At 43.0% G+C, this 16,523-nt stretch overlaps 2 protein-coding genes across 3 annotated transcripts in view; one reads left to right on the top strand and one right to left on the bottom strand.

Moving 5' to 3' along the window:
* LOC110838979 (ATP-dependent DNA helicase DDX31) overlaps positions 1 to 16,523 on the bottom strand; it is a 108,157-nt gene that overhangs the window by 20,298 nt on the left and 71,336 nt on the right. The window contains exon 12 of one of the 2 annotated variants that reach the window (XM_087353039.1): positions 14,021 to 14,143. The exons of the other annotated variant lie outside the window; for it this stretch is intronic. Within the exon in view, the coding sequence (XP_087209165.1) occupies positions 14,047 to 14,143 (97 nt within the window). The 3' untranslated portion in view covers positions 14,021 to 14,046. Of the gene's footprint in view, positions 1 to 14,020; positions 14,144 to 16,523 lie in introns of those variants that run through there. 2 annotated transcript variants of the gene reach the window in all.
* On the top strand, positions 1,486 to 3,093 carry LOC110838982 (uncharacterized). The gene is made up of 4 exons (XM_022082707.2): positions 1,486 to 1,580; positions 2,221 to 2,437; positions 2,521 to 2,726; positions 2,838 to 3,093. The coding sequence occupies exons 1-4, from the start codon at positions 1,530 to 1,532 to the stop codon at positions 3,012 to 3,014; spliced, it is 651 nt and encodes a 216-aa protein (XP_021938399.1). The 5' UTR covers positions 1,486 to 1,529; the 3' UTR covers positions 3,015 to 3,093.

Below are 16,523 nucleotides of genomic sequence, written 5' to 3'. Positions count from 1 at the left end.
ATACACATGTTCTGACTAACTACATTCCACTATGTGACACGCTGTCTTGAGACTCTGCAACGAGAACAAACTAAACATTTGAGGGATCTGTTTTAAAGAAAAAAAAACAACTTTCTTTTTAAAATCTTCTTTGCGAAGAAACTTTTACGCAAAGCTTTGAAGGAAGCAAACACTTTTGATAGCTTTCTGAAGGCGCGACCCTTCTCAAAGGCATGTTCGATATTCTGCAATGAGGCAATGTTTATGTATTAAGCGAGAAAAAACAGCGCAGTGGGGGACTGTGAGATGGCAGTGGGGGATTGTGACCTAAAATCGGAACGTAACAAGAGACTCCCATGTGTTTGCGTGCGTGAGGGAACAATTAGTTTGCGTGACGCCTCCCCTTATGCTTCCTGTACACTGGCCTCATAAAAATTTAGTGGCCTGTTAAGTTGTTTCATACATGATTACCACGTCCGCCAACAGATGGCAGAACTGAAACACAATACTTGATAGGAAGAAAGGAAATAGATAGAAGAGAAGGAAAATGGAAGAAAGGAGAAAATGAAAGGAAATAAAGCAGAAAGAAATGGTAAGTTCCCCAAACTGCAGGTGTATCTCCAGGGTCTAGCTCTACTCAAAGCAGCTGCGTTCTGCGAGCTGACAAGGTGGCAAAGACGAGCGATTTATTATTAAATTTTAACAATCCAATTGTGTGTTAAGTGCTGGAAGATTCGAAAATAATAACAAAACGAAACGAATGGTAATTGCTTCATTTGTCAACTTAGTAAGTCAGTCAGTCAGATACGGGCCGTGGAGGTACTGCAGAATCGCTCGAGCGCGGTCGCCTGACGACGCTCGCAGACCGACGCTTGGGCGACAAGTTCTTGTACTCGCTGACAGGTCTGTCTTTTGTCTCTAAAACTGTCTTTCGTATACAAATCAACATTAACCAGTATCAAAAGAAGGGACGAGAGAACGCGATGCAAACGATCCTCGAATACTTCCAACCTCACAATCACAAGATCGGAATTTAAAAAAAAAAAAGACTTGTCTCCAGTGTAGCTTTTTAATTATTGCGTTACATAACCTAAATAAATTATATATATTAGACATATTAGAGCTGACTACACTGCACGAAACAAGTAATACGTAAATAAAGCGATGTAGTTTTACAGAAAAGTTCTGCATGTCGTGGTTCTTCACTGCAGTGAGCTCAACAGCTGGGGGTTCACACAGCTCAGGCGAACACACGAAAGAAATACAGAAAGGAAGAAATAGAGGAAGAAACGATGGATAAACAAACAAATAGATAAAAAAATTAACCTTATTTTTACACTCGGACAAGGTCCGAACTTCTCACAGCCGAGTGACGGACGATTGGCGATAGGCCTCGATTCCTTCGTTCTTGTACGACAGAGGAACGCGTGGAGTGACTAAAGAAAATCATGAGCAGCGAGTGGCGGCTTAGGTTGCGCAACGGCAGCGGCAGATGAAGGCCAGGCCGCGTGTATAAAAGTGACGGTCGCGCCACGCGGACACTCAGCGCCATGATCGTGATTGTGCTGCTGACAGCAAGCTTCGCAACGGCGACATTTGGGGTGAGTAGCCACCAAATTTGGTTCCCTTTCGTCATCGCGAGTGTCGTGACTAAGCAGATAATGAAAAGGCGACACGGTCATGAAATGTTGGATTCCATGATAACAAGAAATAAGCTAATAATTGTCGAGTTTTACTTAACCAGCTTGTTAGTTAATTAGTTAGGTGGTTCGGGAGCCGATCAGGTAATTGGTCGGTTAGTTATCCCTACTAGAAGGGCGGAATTGTGGTGCACAAGGATTTCTTCTCTGCATCGATATATCGTTCAGAGAAAATGATACTGACAGTTAATAAAATATTGCTGACTTCTATCTTCCTCCGTTGCATCGTTTAGTAATTACATTATGTAGCGCCAGGCATTTCAATATCAGTGTCAAATTTCATTTCGAATTTACGTCCTATTTGATCAAATATTTCGGCTCATACACATTTAATCTGTTGGCGCATCGCCATCAATCTGCGACAAAGTAAATTAAAAGAAAAACATTTTCTTTAAACAAACATTCACTTATATTTTGCAGAGACCCCAGAAGACGCAGAACGGAGAACCGAGCCTTTGTGGTTCCCGCAGGAATGAAGGGGCATTTAACTTGTAAATGTGGCTAGAGGCTAACGGTGTGGATTGTTTGCTGTCGCACTCAGGAGTCGGGTGGAATACTGGGATCCCTAGGGGTGACTCTGAAGTCATTGTCGGCGGAGTCTGTTAACACTGTTCGCGACGCTACTGCCCCTTTACTGCAAGTGGCGAATCAGACGGTCCTGGAAGCTCGCTCGACGCTGCAGGATCTGGGGGGCGATGTGGCTCTGGCCGTCGTCAGAGCCCGAGCGTCGGGCTGGGACGCGGCACACTGTGCCCAGGGTAAGTCGGTAACGGGTGTTCAGCCTCTCCTGGTCATGAGGTCACATCCACAAACTCTTATTCATCTGTTGCCTTCTGTGCAGACAAAGAACAAGAGGCAGAACTAGTTCTCCGGGAGGCCATGGCGAAGCTCGATGGCTGCACAACCCTGGCAGCGGTTGAAGTTGAAGTTCCGGTAGCCGTTATCAGCAACCTCACCAGCGAAGCACTGCAACGCATCGACACGGCAGCGGGTGACATGGCTGCCTGCTTGTCGGGGACAGGGACTATCACGTGTCTGTTCGACGTGGTGAGTCACAAGTTCCACGTTTGTCAAGTTTTGGTCGTGTAACAATTTGCATTAAGGTTTCTTGAGTTCGGGTGGCGTCGTCTGAGCCAGAGTCATGGTCCTTGTTCGCAGGTGCGAAACGTGACTCAAGACGTGGGCGCCGTAGCGCGCATCATCAGGACGCAAGCACTAAGCGCAGAAACGAGCGTCGCGCACGTCGCTCACTACGTCACGACGTGCGCCACGGGGCAGGTAGACAGCGCGCGCAGATTGCTGCAGAAGCTGAATATCGCGGGCTGCACACAGTGACCCCATGAACCCGGCATTGTAGTACGTTAGCATTGTAAGTAGGTGTAAAGACATTAAAATCTGTGTCGTTTCTCTTCAAGTCTTCGTCAGCCCCATAATTCCCCTCCTTCCTCATCAGGAGACTGTCACCTACGCGGTGGAGATCATCATTGAGCTGCTTCTAGAAGAAAATCGGGGCCAGTCCAAAGAATTCTCCGTTTGCCAAAACGAAAGAAAGTCTTTCGAAATAACAGACTAGACGCTGCCCGATTCATACTATGCTACATAGGCTTAAGTAGGGTTGCTGCAGAAGTTTACCGACGCCATGATGATGGATTCAGCAAGGACCTCTGTAACGTCGGTAAACTTCCACCAGACTAGACGGCGCAACAACCCAGAAGACACCAATCTTCAGACTCACCGACGTGAGAACCTCAAATCGTACTAGGCGTAAGTACATTCCCCCGGAGTCGCACCTGATAATGTGATAGACAACATTGCCGTCAACGAGAATCGAACTCGTGCTATTCCTTACGAAAAGCGCTCTAATTTGTGAGACAAAGTGGCTCTCTCGTGAGGACTTGAACACCGTTTACTAATTCATGTGCGCGTTCAAGATAAGGGAATCCCATTAACGGGTCGCGGAGGACTTTCGGACTGGCACTGAGAGTGGAAGTGAAGTGCGACTGAAGTTCGTCGAAGAATCCATTTTCCTCTTGACTTCGCCGTGCAGGTTTATAAACACCTGCTGACTTCAACCGTCAAATGTAGGCCTACATCAGGCGTTCTTTGTTCTGTGTGACCCGCATGTAATTTTGTAACATTATACAACCCTGTGTTACACGCCGAAGCAGAGTTCAGATTTCCGTCCGGAGATCAGCCATCATGACTGAGATATTTTGTGATATTCCTCGTTCCCTCCAGGCAAATGCAGAGACAAAACCTTAAATTTGACCGGATTTCCTTTCATATTCTTCCTATTTGTGACACAATACAGCCTACTCCGAATAACTGACAGTCAAACTAGAAATAAATACACAAAGTTCGCGGCTTATTTAAACATTTAGCTGGAAAAGTTAGCAAATGATAGAAAGAACAAATAAACAAAGCGTGAAAGAGAATTATTGAATGATATGTAAACCCGTTTGCGATATTATGTTAGTAATATTTTGCATTTGAATCTTATGACGTACAAATGTGTTTCAATTAAATTCACATTTGTGTGTGCTTATGGGAAACCAGAAAAATGAAAAATATTGGCGACTCTTAAGCCAACGCTTCGAAATATTAAAAGTAGTCGCTTGTGATTTTCCCCGCCCCTGTGATGGCTACCACAACATTCAATTCTTCCTAAGCGACGCTCAGTTTGATACGCCTGCTGCAGACTAAACCTGTAGGTCCACCTCATCTTATTATTATTTAGTGTTCTGTCTGACGACAGGTCCATATGAACAGAATCCTTCAGTCCTTTTCTCGGACTGGGACCTGTTCATATACGTTCTTGGCAGATGATCCAGAAGTGGTTTGCCATTGCCTTCTTCTGTGTGTGAATGGAGTAATTGTTGGGATGCCACGGAGGAAAACTCCGTGTTGCCTAGACCACGGCCTTGCCCAACACAAGTTATAAATTCGGGCACCGCCGGGAATCGAACCCGAGACCCCCAGGATTACAAGGCCAGCGTTCTAACCGCTAGACCACCGTGACCATCACATCTAACTACAAATATTAAAATTCTGGTTTACGATGTGTCTAATCTAATCTATCTTTGTCACTCCACGACTTTCATATCTGGTATTTTAAATTACGTACGCAACTTCGGGGCATTATTTTCCGGAACTGTGTCCGTTCCTACTACGGCTACAGCACACGAATGAAAACTAGAAATCTTCGTGTTTGTTTAACGACACCCTGCCACTCCAGCTATCCTCCTAGGAACATTATAAATTAGTTAACTAGCGTCCGGCCAGCGCTTAGCACCAGGAAGCCAGCAATTAAACAGCTCGGGTCCATTGTATGTAAATGTCCGTGGCTCGAGACCCGCTGGATGTGGCACCTGTCACGCAGTGCCCTCACTCCGTCAGTGAGCAGCGGAAGTAGCCTTCGATCCACATCCACCGTACCGCTCGCAGTTCTTTCGAAGAAAGGACAACCGGACGGTGTTCAAATGAGACGCCTTACAGCCGACAATAAATCAGAACGAGGAACATGCCTACGGCTATATTAGGACAGTTTATCAAGACGTCCGGCGACAATGTGAACTGAATTGAGACTTCTTATGTTTAACAGCTTTCAAAAAGTGAGAAAACATCAGAGATACCTTGCCCAGCCCAGTTCCACCGTCTCATTGACCTACGCTGATAAAGCGTGGCTGTCTTCATACGCTGTGGCCGTTCTACTGCCGGAATCCTTTAGACAGAAGCCCGGATGATCCGATATGGGCAGAATTGTGACGAAAAGAGCTCTCCGTAGCCTTGCCGTGAATCAAACCCCGGTGCTGCGATCACATTTACGCGTTCAACAAACCGTATCGTGGATAAGTGTGTGCTCTCCTACATTTCAGTTGCTACAAACATTACATTAACTTACACAGAAAAGAAGTTGAGTCACATCTAACACCGCCACAAAAAAGACGTGGAAACAAAGCGTTAGGAGATAAATGGAGGAGATTGCACAACGAGGAACTCGCTTAGTTTTGTTGCGACTGAAATTACGACGATTAGACGGACTGGGGAACACAAGAAACACATACAGAGCGGTGGTGGGGAAACCTCTTAAAAGGCTCAATTCAGAAACTAAGATTCTAGACGCTCGTCAGGCAGTCGCTTTGTTGCTAAATTGATCACATATTTGGGCGTTCCAGGCAGTCACACGGGCTAAATCCTCAGATCAGTCAGTTAGTCTTCTAGAAACTCGATTTAGTCAGCTGCCTACGCAGCTAGCTAGTCAGTCAGTCAGTCAGTCAGTCAGTCAGTCAATCAGGGTGTCAGCCCAGTCCGTCGAGCGCTGCAATCTGATAACTTCCTCACACCTTCCTCGCCTTCGTAGATGCAACCTGGAGCTAATGCTTTAAACGAATTCGTTTCCTCGCCCGCTGAGCTTCCGAGGACTCAGACATGTGGCTCTGCGCGGAAAGACGCCGGTTCGAGGCCTGGATAAACAGGAAACTGCATAATGGAGCGTAATAGGACTGCCGCTTCCACAAAAAATAATATCATTATGAAACGAATAACAATAACAAGTCAACTGTCAAGTAGCCGCCATATTGCGTGACGTCATTCAAGGTTGCGGTGTTCCGGTGACTGCTCAGCCATTTTTGTGGCCATTAAGTGTGTCCACAATACACACATTACAAAAGAGTTATCCCATTTTATAGTACTTAGAGCCCCCTCCTGGATATTTTCTCATGAGCAGAACAAAAAGTGGATGCAATTGTACTGTCAAACAAGCGGCAGCAGTGGCGGATCACGCTTTACACTTCCCTTTTCTGGCAGCAGTTACACTTCTGTCCTAGGTAACGCTTCACGTGGAGTCAATGTCAGGAGCTACAATTCTTGATCAGTTGACTCTTAGCGTAATATAAAAAGGTTTCACGCAAATATGAACGTGATAGTCTATGATATCAGCGGTGGCCGAGCTTCAGATCCGTCACTGGGCTATAACGAGCCGAACAAAGCTACGCTTACTTGTTCACAAGTGAACAAGCCGTGGTTAAACAAGACAAGAATCGAACCAACAAGTATTGACTTGAAGGGACTAAAACATAACGAATTTCGTTACGACGACACGCGTCGCGTGGCCACAAAATAAAGGAATATATGAACAGTCGTTTCGCATGTAAAACACACAGTTTTTAAAGAAGTGAACATCGCAGGGCCAACGCTGCAGCTTCCTGCGATACCGGCTCTAATTGTTTCCGTCGCGTGTTGGGTCGCCATTACCCTGCGAGCTCTTTTCTCTTTAGTCGAGATAAGCATCTCCACTTCTCAGCTCCGGCAGAACAAAGAATAAATCAAACCTGTGAGTATTGCAGCACCGCCGATTAGATGCTAACGACCGTTTAGCATAAAACGAGTTTCGTATACGTTGACAAAGTTGTGAGAAATTCCATTGACGAAATATTTCGGGAAGTTTATCAGTTAAAAACGAGCAAGAATTATCACATTCTCCTCGTGTGGCGCATTTAAGGATTCCAAAGGGTCAGATATAGCAGGTAACGTGTCACACGTGAAGTTACAACGATTCTTAAGATGCCATAACACCAAAACATTTCGTGAAGTTTCTATGCTGGTATATTACACTTTTTTTCTAAATAGGGCCAATGTTCAGCAGGACTATGCCTGCTTTATTACAGTGGTATTCAACCTAGGGTACGCGTACCCCCGGGGGTACACGAAGACATCTTAGGGGGTACGTGAAATTTAAAAGAAAAATATATATTCTATGATTAACACTGAATAATCTGTAATGTAATTTATTTTAGATGTAGATTATATACTATGTATAACTTGAATTATACACCAACAACTTTGGGGGTACAAAGTTGAAGATAAATTATATCTGGGGGTACGCGAACAAAAAGGGTTGAATACCACTGCTTTATTACATTTACGACAATCGATCACCATACAAAGTTTCAAGAATCCACAGTGAATGCTTCAGAGTTCCTCACGTGGCCATGACAGGAAAATGCTGAATCTCTGAGAGAAGAACTATACTCCTTGGAGTCATTTCGGGCTGGAAAGTTGACGAGCCATCGCTCAATTTTCCGGCGAGCAGTCACAAAACAGCCAGCAGGAAGTGCGTGCAGTGCATCCCGGAACTGCCTCTGCCTTCTCACAAATGACATGTCAGTTAATGCCACATTGTCTAACTGTATTCATACGAATTTATTTGGCTTATAGGCCCTTAATGACGTCTGAGCGGTGGGAACTTTCTCTCAACCTCGAAACTTTGTCTGTCAGCGATGATCACAGGCTGACTGCAACCCGCGACATACGCTGTGACGCAGACGTCAGCAGCTAAAACCCGCTGTCATAAGCGACGCTTCCGTCACATACCAGTATACCAACATACTGCATTAAAATACCCCACGGCCGCTTCTTTCGGAGTCCCTTCGAAATTATCACTTACAACCATCCTGGCATTCGATGCTACGAAGCATGAACAGTCAACGAAACGTCGTAAACTAAACGAAACTGCATCGCCCCTCGAATTATACAACTTCAGAGGTCCTTGCTGCCTCCATCATCAGGGCGATAAGCAGCAATGACCTCTGAAACGTCTACACGGCGCAACAGCCCAGATAACAGCCATCTTCACAATTCTGGTTTGATAGAATAACACAAGAATGATTTTTCTCCTAAGATAATTTACTAAAACACTAAATTTGAAGGGAAAAAAGCTCATTTAAATAGAATTTAACAGTTCTGTCCTACCTCCCAGAAAACACACTGGATCTCCGTTATAGAGGTGAGCCGGTTGTTGTTCAGACAAACGCAGTTTATTCCACTAACCAAATACAGGACACAAGACACTGGGTAACTGTGCCGTGAGTCACGTGGCTAAGTGGAGCTACGCAGCGTATCATCCCAATGTGTTTGTGGTCTTCCTCATTCTCTCCAGGTAAATGTGGGAATATCAGATATTAAATCACGCCACGTAAGCAATTTAGTTCGTGGATGTTTAATTTTTAAGTTGTTTAACGATGCTGATTCGTGGAACTGGTAGGCCCACCTCGCGAGTATAAATCTAGAGTTCCTGACGCTGACTGAGCGGCTTCTTTGCCTTGATAAATTAGAACTGCAGCCCGAACAGCACAAGAAGATGTGTGGGAAGACAAATTAAAAACTTGCGTATGTTTCGTTTCAATGTAAAAGCACTCACTCGTTCGTCCAATTTCATTCAATGAGCCGTGTGACTGAGAGGCCATACGCGCGGTCGTCATTAACCGAATGTTCTTCGTAATTGTGAAATGTTGTTTTCTTTGATAATATTTAGATGAGCTGCGGCTTCAAAAGGTTACATTTCTTAATAGAGTTTAACTACAAATAAGCAATCATGAACAGCTCACAAGGGGTGGTCCTTCAGTCTGGGAATTGATTACCCCTCATTGTAAAAATATATAGAATATTAAAATACATTACACATGGCACTGAACTTGCAGACTAAGCACGAGAAAACGTATATGAAATTTGGAAATTTGTAAGTTTCCATAACATCGTTTAAGCTCGCTGAAAACATCAGCAACAAAATTAACAAAGTTCCCTGTCTTAAATAAACATCGGTGGAGTGAAAGAGCGAGGTTGTGGACTGGATTCATCTCGCTCAGGACAGGGACCAGAGGCGGGATCTTGTGAACACGGTAACGAATTTTGGGGTCCCACAAAAGTAAGAGAATTTTCTGACTGGAAAGGCGACTATTAGCTTCACGTGCATGAAATCATTTGCAATACTTCGCAATGATTGTTTCAGTGGAACATTAAGATCTTTGCGGAACAGCGAACTAAGACGTCGCAGAAATGGTCTAAATCGAGGAAGACGTCGATTCCGGTGGCGAAAACGCCACGAGAACGAGATTTTCGTCTTCTCTGAGGCGGGGGGGGGGGGGGTCACTGGCCGTTAAGGCGGATGACTGAATTACCTACGCACAAGTGAAGGGACCGGTCATGATTTGATCGGCGGAGTTTTGAGACATGACTCCCACTGGTTGGTAGAATCTAACCAAACTCGGCACACTGAACACCGACCGTGGGAAATCAAACTGTAGAGAAAAATGGCGCAAATGTGATATGGAAATTGCGGGGCCGGCGGCCGAGAATTTGCCCACACATGAAATTACAGAGGAATGCCCAAGATGGCGTACAAGCGCATGATTGTTGGAGGTGGGGCTCCATCACGATTTGTAATACGCGAGTAGGAAGATCAACATCTCACACAAATTGCTACCTCCGACAAGTACCAATTTATTGTCCTTGCTTCGTGCGTGCCTTCCAGGGCTGCACAAAATGCGCCGACAGGTGAAAAATACGGCAAAGAAACACGGAAAGGTCTGTTGCGTGGTCTAGCTCAGCTGGGTTAAGGCGATGGTCCGTGGCGGAATTCTGTTACCGCGTTCGAACTTCCGGATGCAGAGGGTGAGCTGACGAGTCTCTCGAGCGATGTACATCCCTGTGGCCGGTGGACAAGACCAGCCAATGTGCGATCGCCCTAGCGAGAGCAGTCTCGTGATTGGCTACATTGGTCCCGTAATTATGCTGTATCCATCCCACAGTAATGACATGTTCCTGAATTAAAATAATGAAACGAGCATTTTGTTCAAAGTCCACGGGTCGCCCCAAGATAGAATGTGCCGGGCATTCTTCGGTCCGTAATGACACGACACTCGACGACCAGGCCTCCAAGTTTGCCGAGACCAATAGCACTAATCGTGTATAATGGCTCCCGCTTTCTCATCGTGTGTCGTTATTTTCAAGATCAGAGAAGGACAAAGGTAACCACTGGGATGTGTACTGCACCACGGCACGAATAAGTTGTTCATTAAAGTCATTACGGGTTCGTGAGCAACCTGTGGCAGGTAGCGACATTTCAGAAAACATTTTCCGTTTTCTCAAGTAGTTCGTCACCACGACGACATTAAAGCTTACTCCAGTTCAGATCTCTTCATGCGTTTTGGTACACGAAATAAACACATAGCGGGGATGTCGTCTTAGTATGTCCGTCCGCACGCGTTTATTTCGAAACAACTGAACGAATTTCCTTATCATCTGGTATATTAGCGGTCTACATTTAAAAGTTTTTAAGCGAATTTAACTGTGTTCCTTACTGGCGTAAAAAAAAACCCTCTGCTTTAGCCTGCACGACGCTTAAATCGAAGTTACCGGTTTTGTCAGAAACGGTCCATGTACAAACAAAGTGAAAGTGCACGCGATATTAAAATCTTTAAATGCAGTTTAAAATATTTCACATGTAACGAGACAGAATTGGCATTGATTTCCATTGTTCAAGAAAATGCGAAGTGACGTGTTTCATTAGTTCTAATTCATTTTAATAATTTAAGTACAGCTTAATTAAAAGATAAAGTTGATATGACACGCATATAAAACATTCGTTCAGTATTTCAGCAAATATTTTGTCAAATGGTGACTGTCTTCTGGGTTTTAGAGCCGTGTAGTCTGGTCAAAGTTTGCCGACGTTTCAGAGATCCCTGCTGTTCTCATACTCACTACCGCGAAAACGTCAAATCATAAATGTTGTCGAATGAATGGTGAAAAGATACAAGAAGTAAACGGTTACATTAGGACATACTTAATTAAACGAAGAAAAATAAATTTTAATTTTTCCTTTATAATATTTTGCATTTGTAACAAATAAATATCGAGGCCAAAGAAAGGAGTGGGCACGTGTTAATTGGCGTGTTCCTGCAGTCAGTGCGGGACCGATGTTTTCAGGCAAGCGTGTACAGGCGCCCTGCGCTGACTTTGTGTAATGATAACCCAAACGGCTAGACGTAATGACGAGGTAAAGTACGTCTGACTGTAATCACAGACTGTCGCTTCGTCATACACAGTTTAATTAACGCGACTCCGGACCTCCCGATATGCATCGAGCGAAAACAAATCTACAGATGGGAGAGTAATATTAAAATGGAAATAATTGGATTCAAAAAGCCTACTGGCGGACTTCCGAAAAATTTTGGTTGTAAGTATAATAAATTTATAAATAATTGTCGCTTGTTCCAGGGAGGTTAGTTAGGCTTAACTTCGCAACAAATTTCCAGGACTCCAGATTTCCAGGACGCGAGAGTCATCAGCAATAACTCAAGTATACAGCGCACTGTCTCCATGTTCATGGCCAAACTCTTAGAGTCACGTGATTAAATATAGTCATACTGACGATGCACCAAACAGAAATAGTACACGATTTTGAGCGCCAGCCATAATGTTTATGAAATTTCAGGTTCTCAAGGCAGCGAGTATAAGAACACAATTTTTCTGGGTCGTTGCGCCGCGTAATCTGGTTAGAAATTGACCGACGTTTCATAGGTGCTTACTGCTTTCATCACGATTACCACCTCACTGATGACGGATTCAGTAAGTACCTCTAAAACGTCGGTCAGTTTTTACTGTTTTTACGGTTCAACATCCCGAAAGACAGTCTTCTTAAGCCATAATGTTCTCTTACTTTGTACAAAAAAATCTTCGCTCATATTTTTTAACCTTTCACTAATACATCAGCTCACACTAAGTAGCACACTGACCTACCTTAAATTTAGCACGACCGCCATGTTGGTTCTACTAATGGCGGGAATTAAACCTTTGAAATCTAGTGTTAACTAGGCCTATATATAGGCCTATCATCTACATTAACGAACTATGCCTAAATCCAAATTTTGCCCACACAGTGTATTTATGAGTCTCTTATGATTTTCAAAGTGAACAACAATTATTTCCTCACATGTCTACAATTACGACAAACGGTTGAACTATGTAAGGGAGAGGTGTTGAGTTTTCTTCGCGGTACGGACTAAATTCTTAAATACTTAAATAAGCTTCGGCTTCAAAGGTCCAGTGACTTCCAACGACATGCTTTTCGCAACGAATTGTGTGAATAATTGCACAAGTAGTGCCTAAGGAAAACCTGGCGACGTGGTTTGAACACTCAGACTAACAAGCTGCATGTTTGCTCTGCAAATTGGCTCATTGTGTCCACAATTAGAGATGATTAGAGCCTGCCCTGCCAAACGAGAGACTGGCTTGCACTGCGAGATGCTAATCTGCCTTCACACTTCCCGTATAATTAAATAACGCTCGCTTATAATACAGAGCAATTCGTCACGATGGCTGCTTTTGGCGGGGGAAAGCGTTCCCAGGGTGCAGAGCCGCTCAGGAATCGAGTGGCGGTCATTCAATCAGTAGACAATCAATTGTTTGTTCAGAATTTCCCCACTAGAATACTGCATGTAGCTGTTGTCTTCAATGACACTTTATTATATTTATATCATTATCCGTATTACACTAACAACGCTTCCCAAGACGTCAGTCTTTACTGCACTGGAATCAGGGGTCGAACCTCGCTAGAGGCATGGATAGATATTCTGCTTTTTCAATGCTGTCTTGTTCTTGAAGACCTAATTAATGGTAGCGGAATTGAAATGGCCTGACCTCGCACCCCGTTCAATAAATCATAAAAAAATTCTGAAAGGATTCGGTATTTCAGAAGTAATTATGAATTCAGACAGACCACAAAGCCTCATCACTAAAAAACCTAATTATGATAAATAAATAGACACTGTAGTTATTATAATTATTATTATCTCCCCGAAATCTGAACCCGAAGCTTCATCACCACAAAATCAAAGCCCACCATTTCATTTAGGCTGTTTAAAATCCGTACCACTAGTACAAATAAAAGTTTTCAAAGCAAACACTTCGTAAAACGTAACAAAACTTCAGTAACAGTAAATACTTTACCAAGGCCTACTTTTAACAAGCAAATTAGTTTACGTTTCACACCTCACAGCCGTCGAAGAATGTCATTATCCAATGTTATTACGTATTCCACCTGCTTTCTCGCTTTCCAAGAGGTTTCAGAACGAAAATTGACATCTACTGTTTTGATGTCTGCCTTATTGTAGATTTCTTTACTTCACTCCGTTAACAATGCTAGGCGACCTGTAAGAATAACGAAGTTCCTACTTATTCGATGTCCTAATGTGTCCTCTGACTACCCTTCTTAGGTACAAATATTTTCCTAAGCATTTTCTTTTGAAACACGTGTCATTTAAGCTCATCCGTCAGAGCAATTGACTACGTTTTTCTACTGTGTAGACCCACAAGGAAAAATATTCGTTTGTTTGCGTAACGCTATCCCGATATTCAGCATTTTTAAAAGTGGCGGATTGATAAGAGTTTCAACAGAACAGTAGACCTATCAGGCAGTCAACAAAGTTCTTCATTTTTACCACATCGACAAAGCGAAGTTTCAAACAGCTTCTCCAGCTTGGTAGGATTTGATATTGTCAGGGCGGTAAGAGCAGGGTTGTAGAGCAGTGTATCAGTGGCGATCGCCCTGATGATGGATGTAGAAAGGACATTCGAAACGTAGGTAATCTTCTACCAAACTACACGGCCCTACAACCCAGAAGATAGCACTGAAAAGAAAATTTGTGGACTATTAGTAGGAAACAAATGGTTTCAGCACGTCTACCATAAGCATGTAAGGTTTAAAAATCATAAGAAACTCTGCGATCAAAATTAAGAGTTACTGATTACGAAATCAGGTGGTACATATAGTTACCGTTGGATTTCAAACGGTTAAAATTTATCTATTTATTTTTGTGTAACGTTTTCACCCGTTTCCAAATTAAATTAAACTTTCCATTTTGCAAATGGTCACCAGTTATTACGAAACAAGAGAATTGAAAACGTCGAAACGCGTAGTTGTTACACGGACAACTGCCGCTCACAATGCGCTCCTTAATTTCATTGCGGATTGTCTGGTAAATGCGATGCCTCACACACGCTTGAACAGCTTAATTACTCGCACGGAGTAATCGATACAGCGCAAGCTTTCGCACGTTCCCTTAATAGGCAGGCTACAGTGACTAATGCAATATGACTGTTGCTACAAGAACAATAATCTAGTTGGCACAACATCTTCAAAATAAAAAGTTATAAAAATATTTTTTTTTTAAATCTAACTAATTATTATTAATCGAGCACGACGTCATGATCGCGTATGGGCTAGTGGTGGTTAAGCTCTACTCTTTCCAGATGGGCTATGAGATATCACTAATCGTCTATTATCTGAGATTCCTTCAAACCTACTATTGAAGAGTTCATTCAACTCCATATTAGCTATTAATAACGCAATTAAATAACCTGTGCATATAAACAAACAAATAAACAAAACATGCAGACAGATACGATCCCCGTATTAAGCTTTCATTTTGTAAGCTTTGTAAAATAAATAATAGAATAGGTCTGTATATTGAATAAAATTTTTCTTGGATATTATCCATCGTCTAGTAAATATAAAACGTAAACCGACGTTTCGGAGATGGGGCTCTATCTCCGTCTTCAGGTTCCTACACAATTGGGCCCACTAGATAGAGCTAATCCGGTCCGGAGATAGGGATTAGCTCTATCTAGGGGGCCCAACTGTGTAGGAACCTGAAGACGGAGATAGAGTCCCATCTCCGAAACGTCGGTTTACGTTTTATATTTACTAGACGATGGATAATATCCAAGAAAAATTTTATTCAATTGACTCTTCACCATCGTCAAGAAGTTTTAGATTTGAGGTCTGTATATGCTCGTGACTCCGGAAAACGTCGAACGTAAATCAAACTTGACTGAATTATTATAGGCAAATTAAACATAGAGAGGTATTCTAATGCACGCAGTGACTAAACGGAACGCAAAGACATGCCGAGACCTACTCCACGATTACCCCTGACTATGGCATCTCCGTTTCTACTTTCCAAACCCGTGAGGCTTGAGACGTGTGACATCATCTGTTACACCGAAATGAAAGTGCTCTCAGAATACTTCCGAGACGAGAATCTGCTCTACTGGTGGTTGACACTCCGACAGTAGGCTAGCTGCTCAATATCGATCTTACAATCAGTCTATTGGTCCTAGACAAAAGGCAAGTGTCTTCGTGTTTGCTTGAGCTAGCACCACGGCTGACATAAAGAGTTCTCGAGTGCTGCCACCATTAGGCAGCGACTAGAAATACCCCTAATAAGTATGAGTTACAAAAATATTGAAATAATGCGAGTTGAAAGGTCAGGACAGCATTTAAAGTAGTCAACATCATGACTTGTTATTAAATGACTTCTTTATATTTCACAAACCAAACTATGATGGCTTACGACCTGAAGATGTAATCTGTATTAAGCCTACATAAAACACCTGATGATGGTTTTATAAAAACCGAAACATGTTGTGTAAATGTTCCGAAATGTAAATCGATCAATCGATATGGAACATGAATGATATTTTATTATCTTAATTATAAGAAATTTTAAATAAAAATTATATTGTGATCAGACGGATTAAAAACAAATAATTGATATAATATTCACAATATGACGCAATTACACTATCTTATAAAACACAAGGACAAATCACTTAATCCAGTGCCATATTCGTGCTAATGAGATAGTCGAAACAAGCATGTATTTGCATAACAGAGTATGTGCACTCCAAAATCAATTGCCCTTTCAAACTTTGCAGCTTAAAAAACCTAATTCGCGTACAGTTCCATTGACCGTAATCCTTGAAATGCTGACAGTAGCCCAGTGGTCCACACATGAGCTAACCCATCCTTAGCGCGTTTCCCTAAGACATCTCCCGAGCCATGGCAGTCAAGAAATAGTCCAGAAGATGCTGGTACAAGAACCATCTTGTAAACGGCAGCCTCAGCTCCGGTTTCCATCCAGCAGTAACACCGCGGTGTCGCTGCACAGATTTCCCCGAGATTGCGCGCGGTGGGAGGGGCATCTTAACGTCCCTGCATTCTTAAAT

The sequence above is a fragment of the Zootermopsis nevadensis genome, unplaced genomic scaffold (assembly GCF_977971745.1).
Source record: "Zootermopsis nevadensis isolate Lab colony 2312 unplaced genomic scaffold, Znev_1.0 Znev_ptg000002l, whole genome shotgun sequence".
NCBI lineage: Eukaryota > Metazoa > Arthropoda > Insecta > Blattodea > Termopsidae > Zootermopsis > Zootermopsis nevadensis.
The sequence above is the reverse complement of the archived record's forward strand: the minus strand, read 5'-3'. Positions and strand labels throughout refer to the sequence as shown.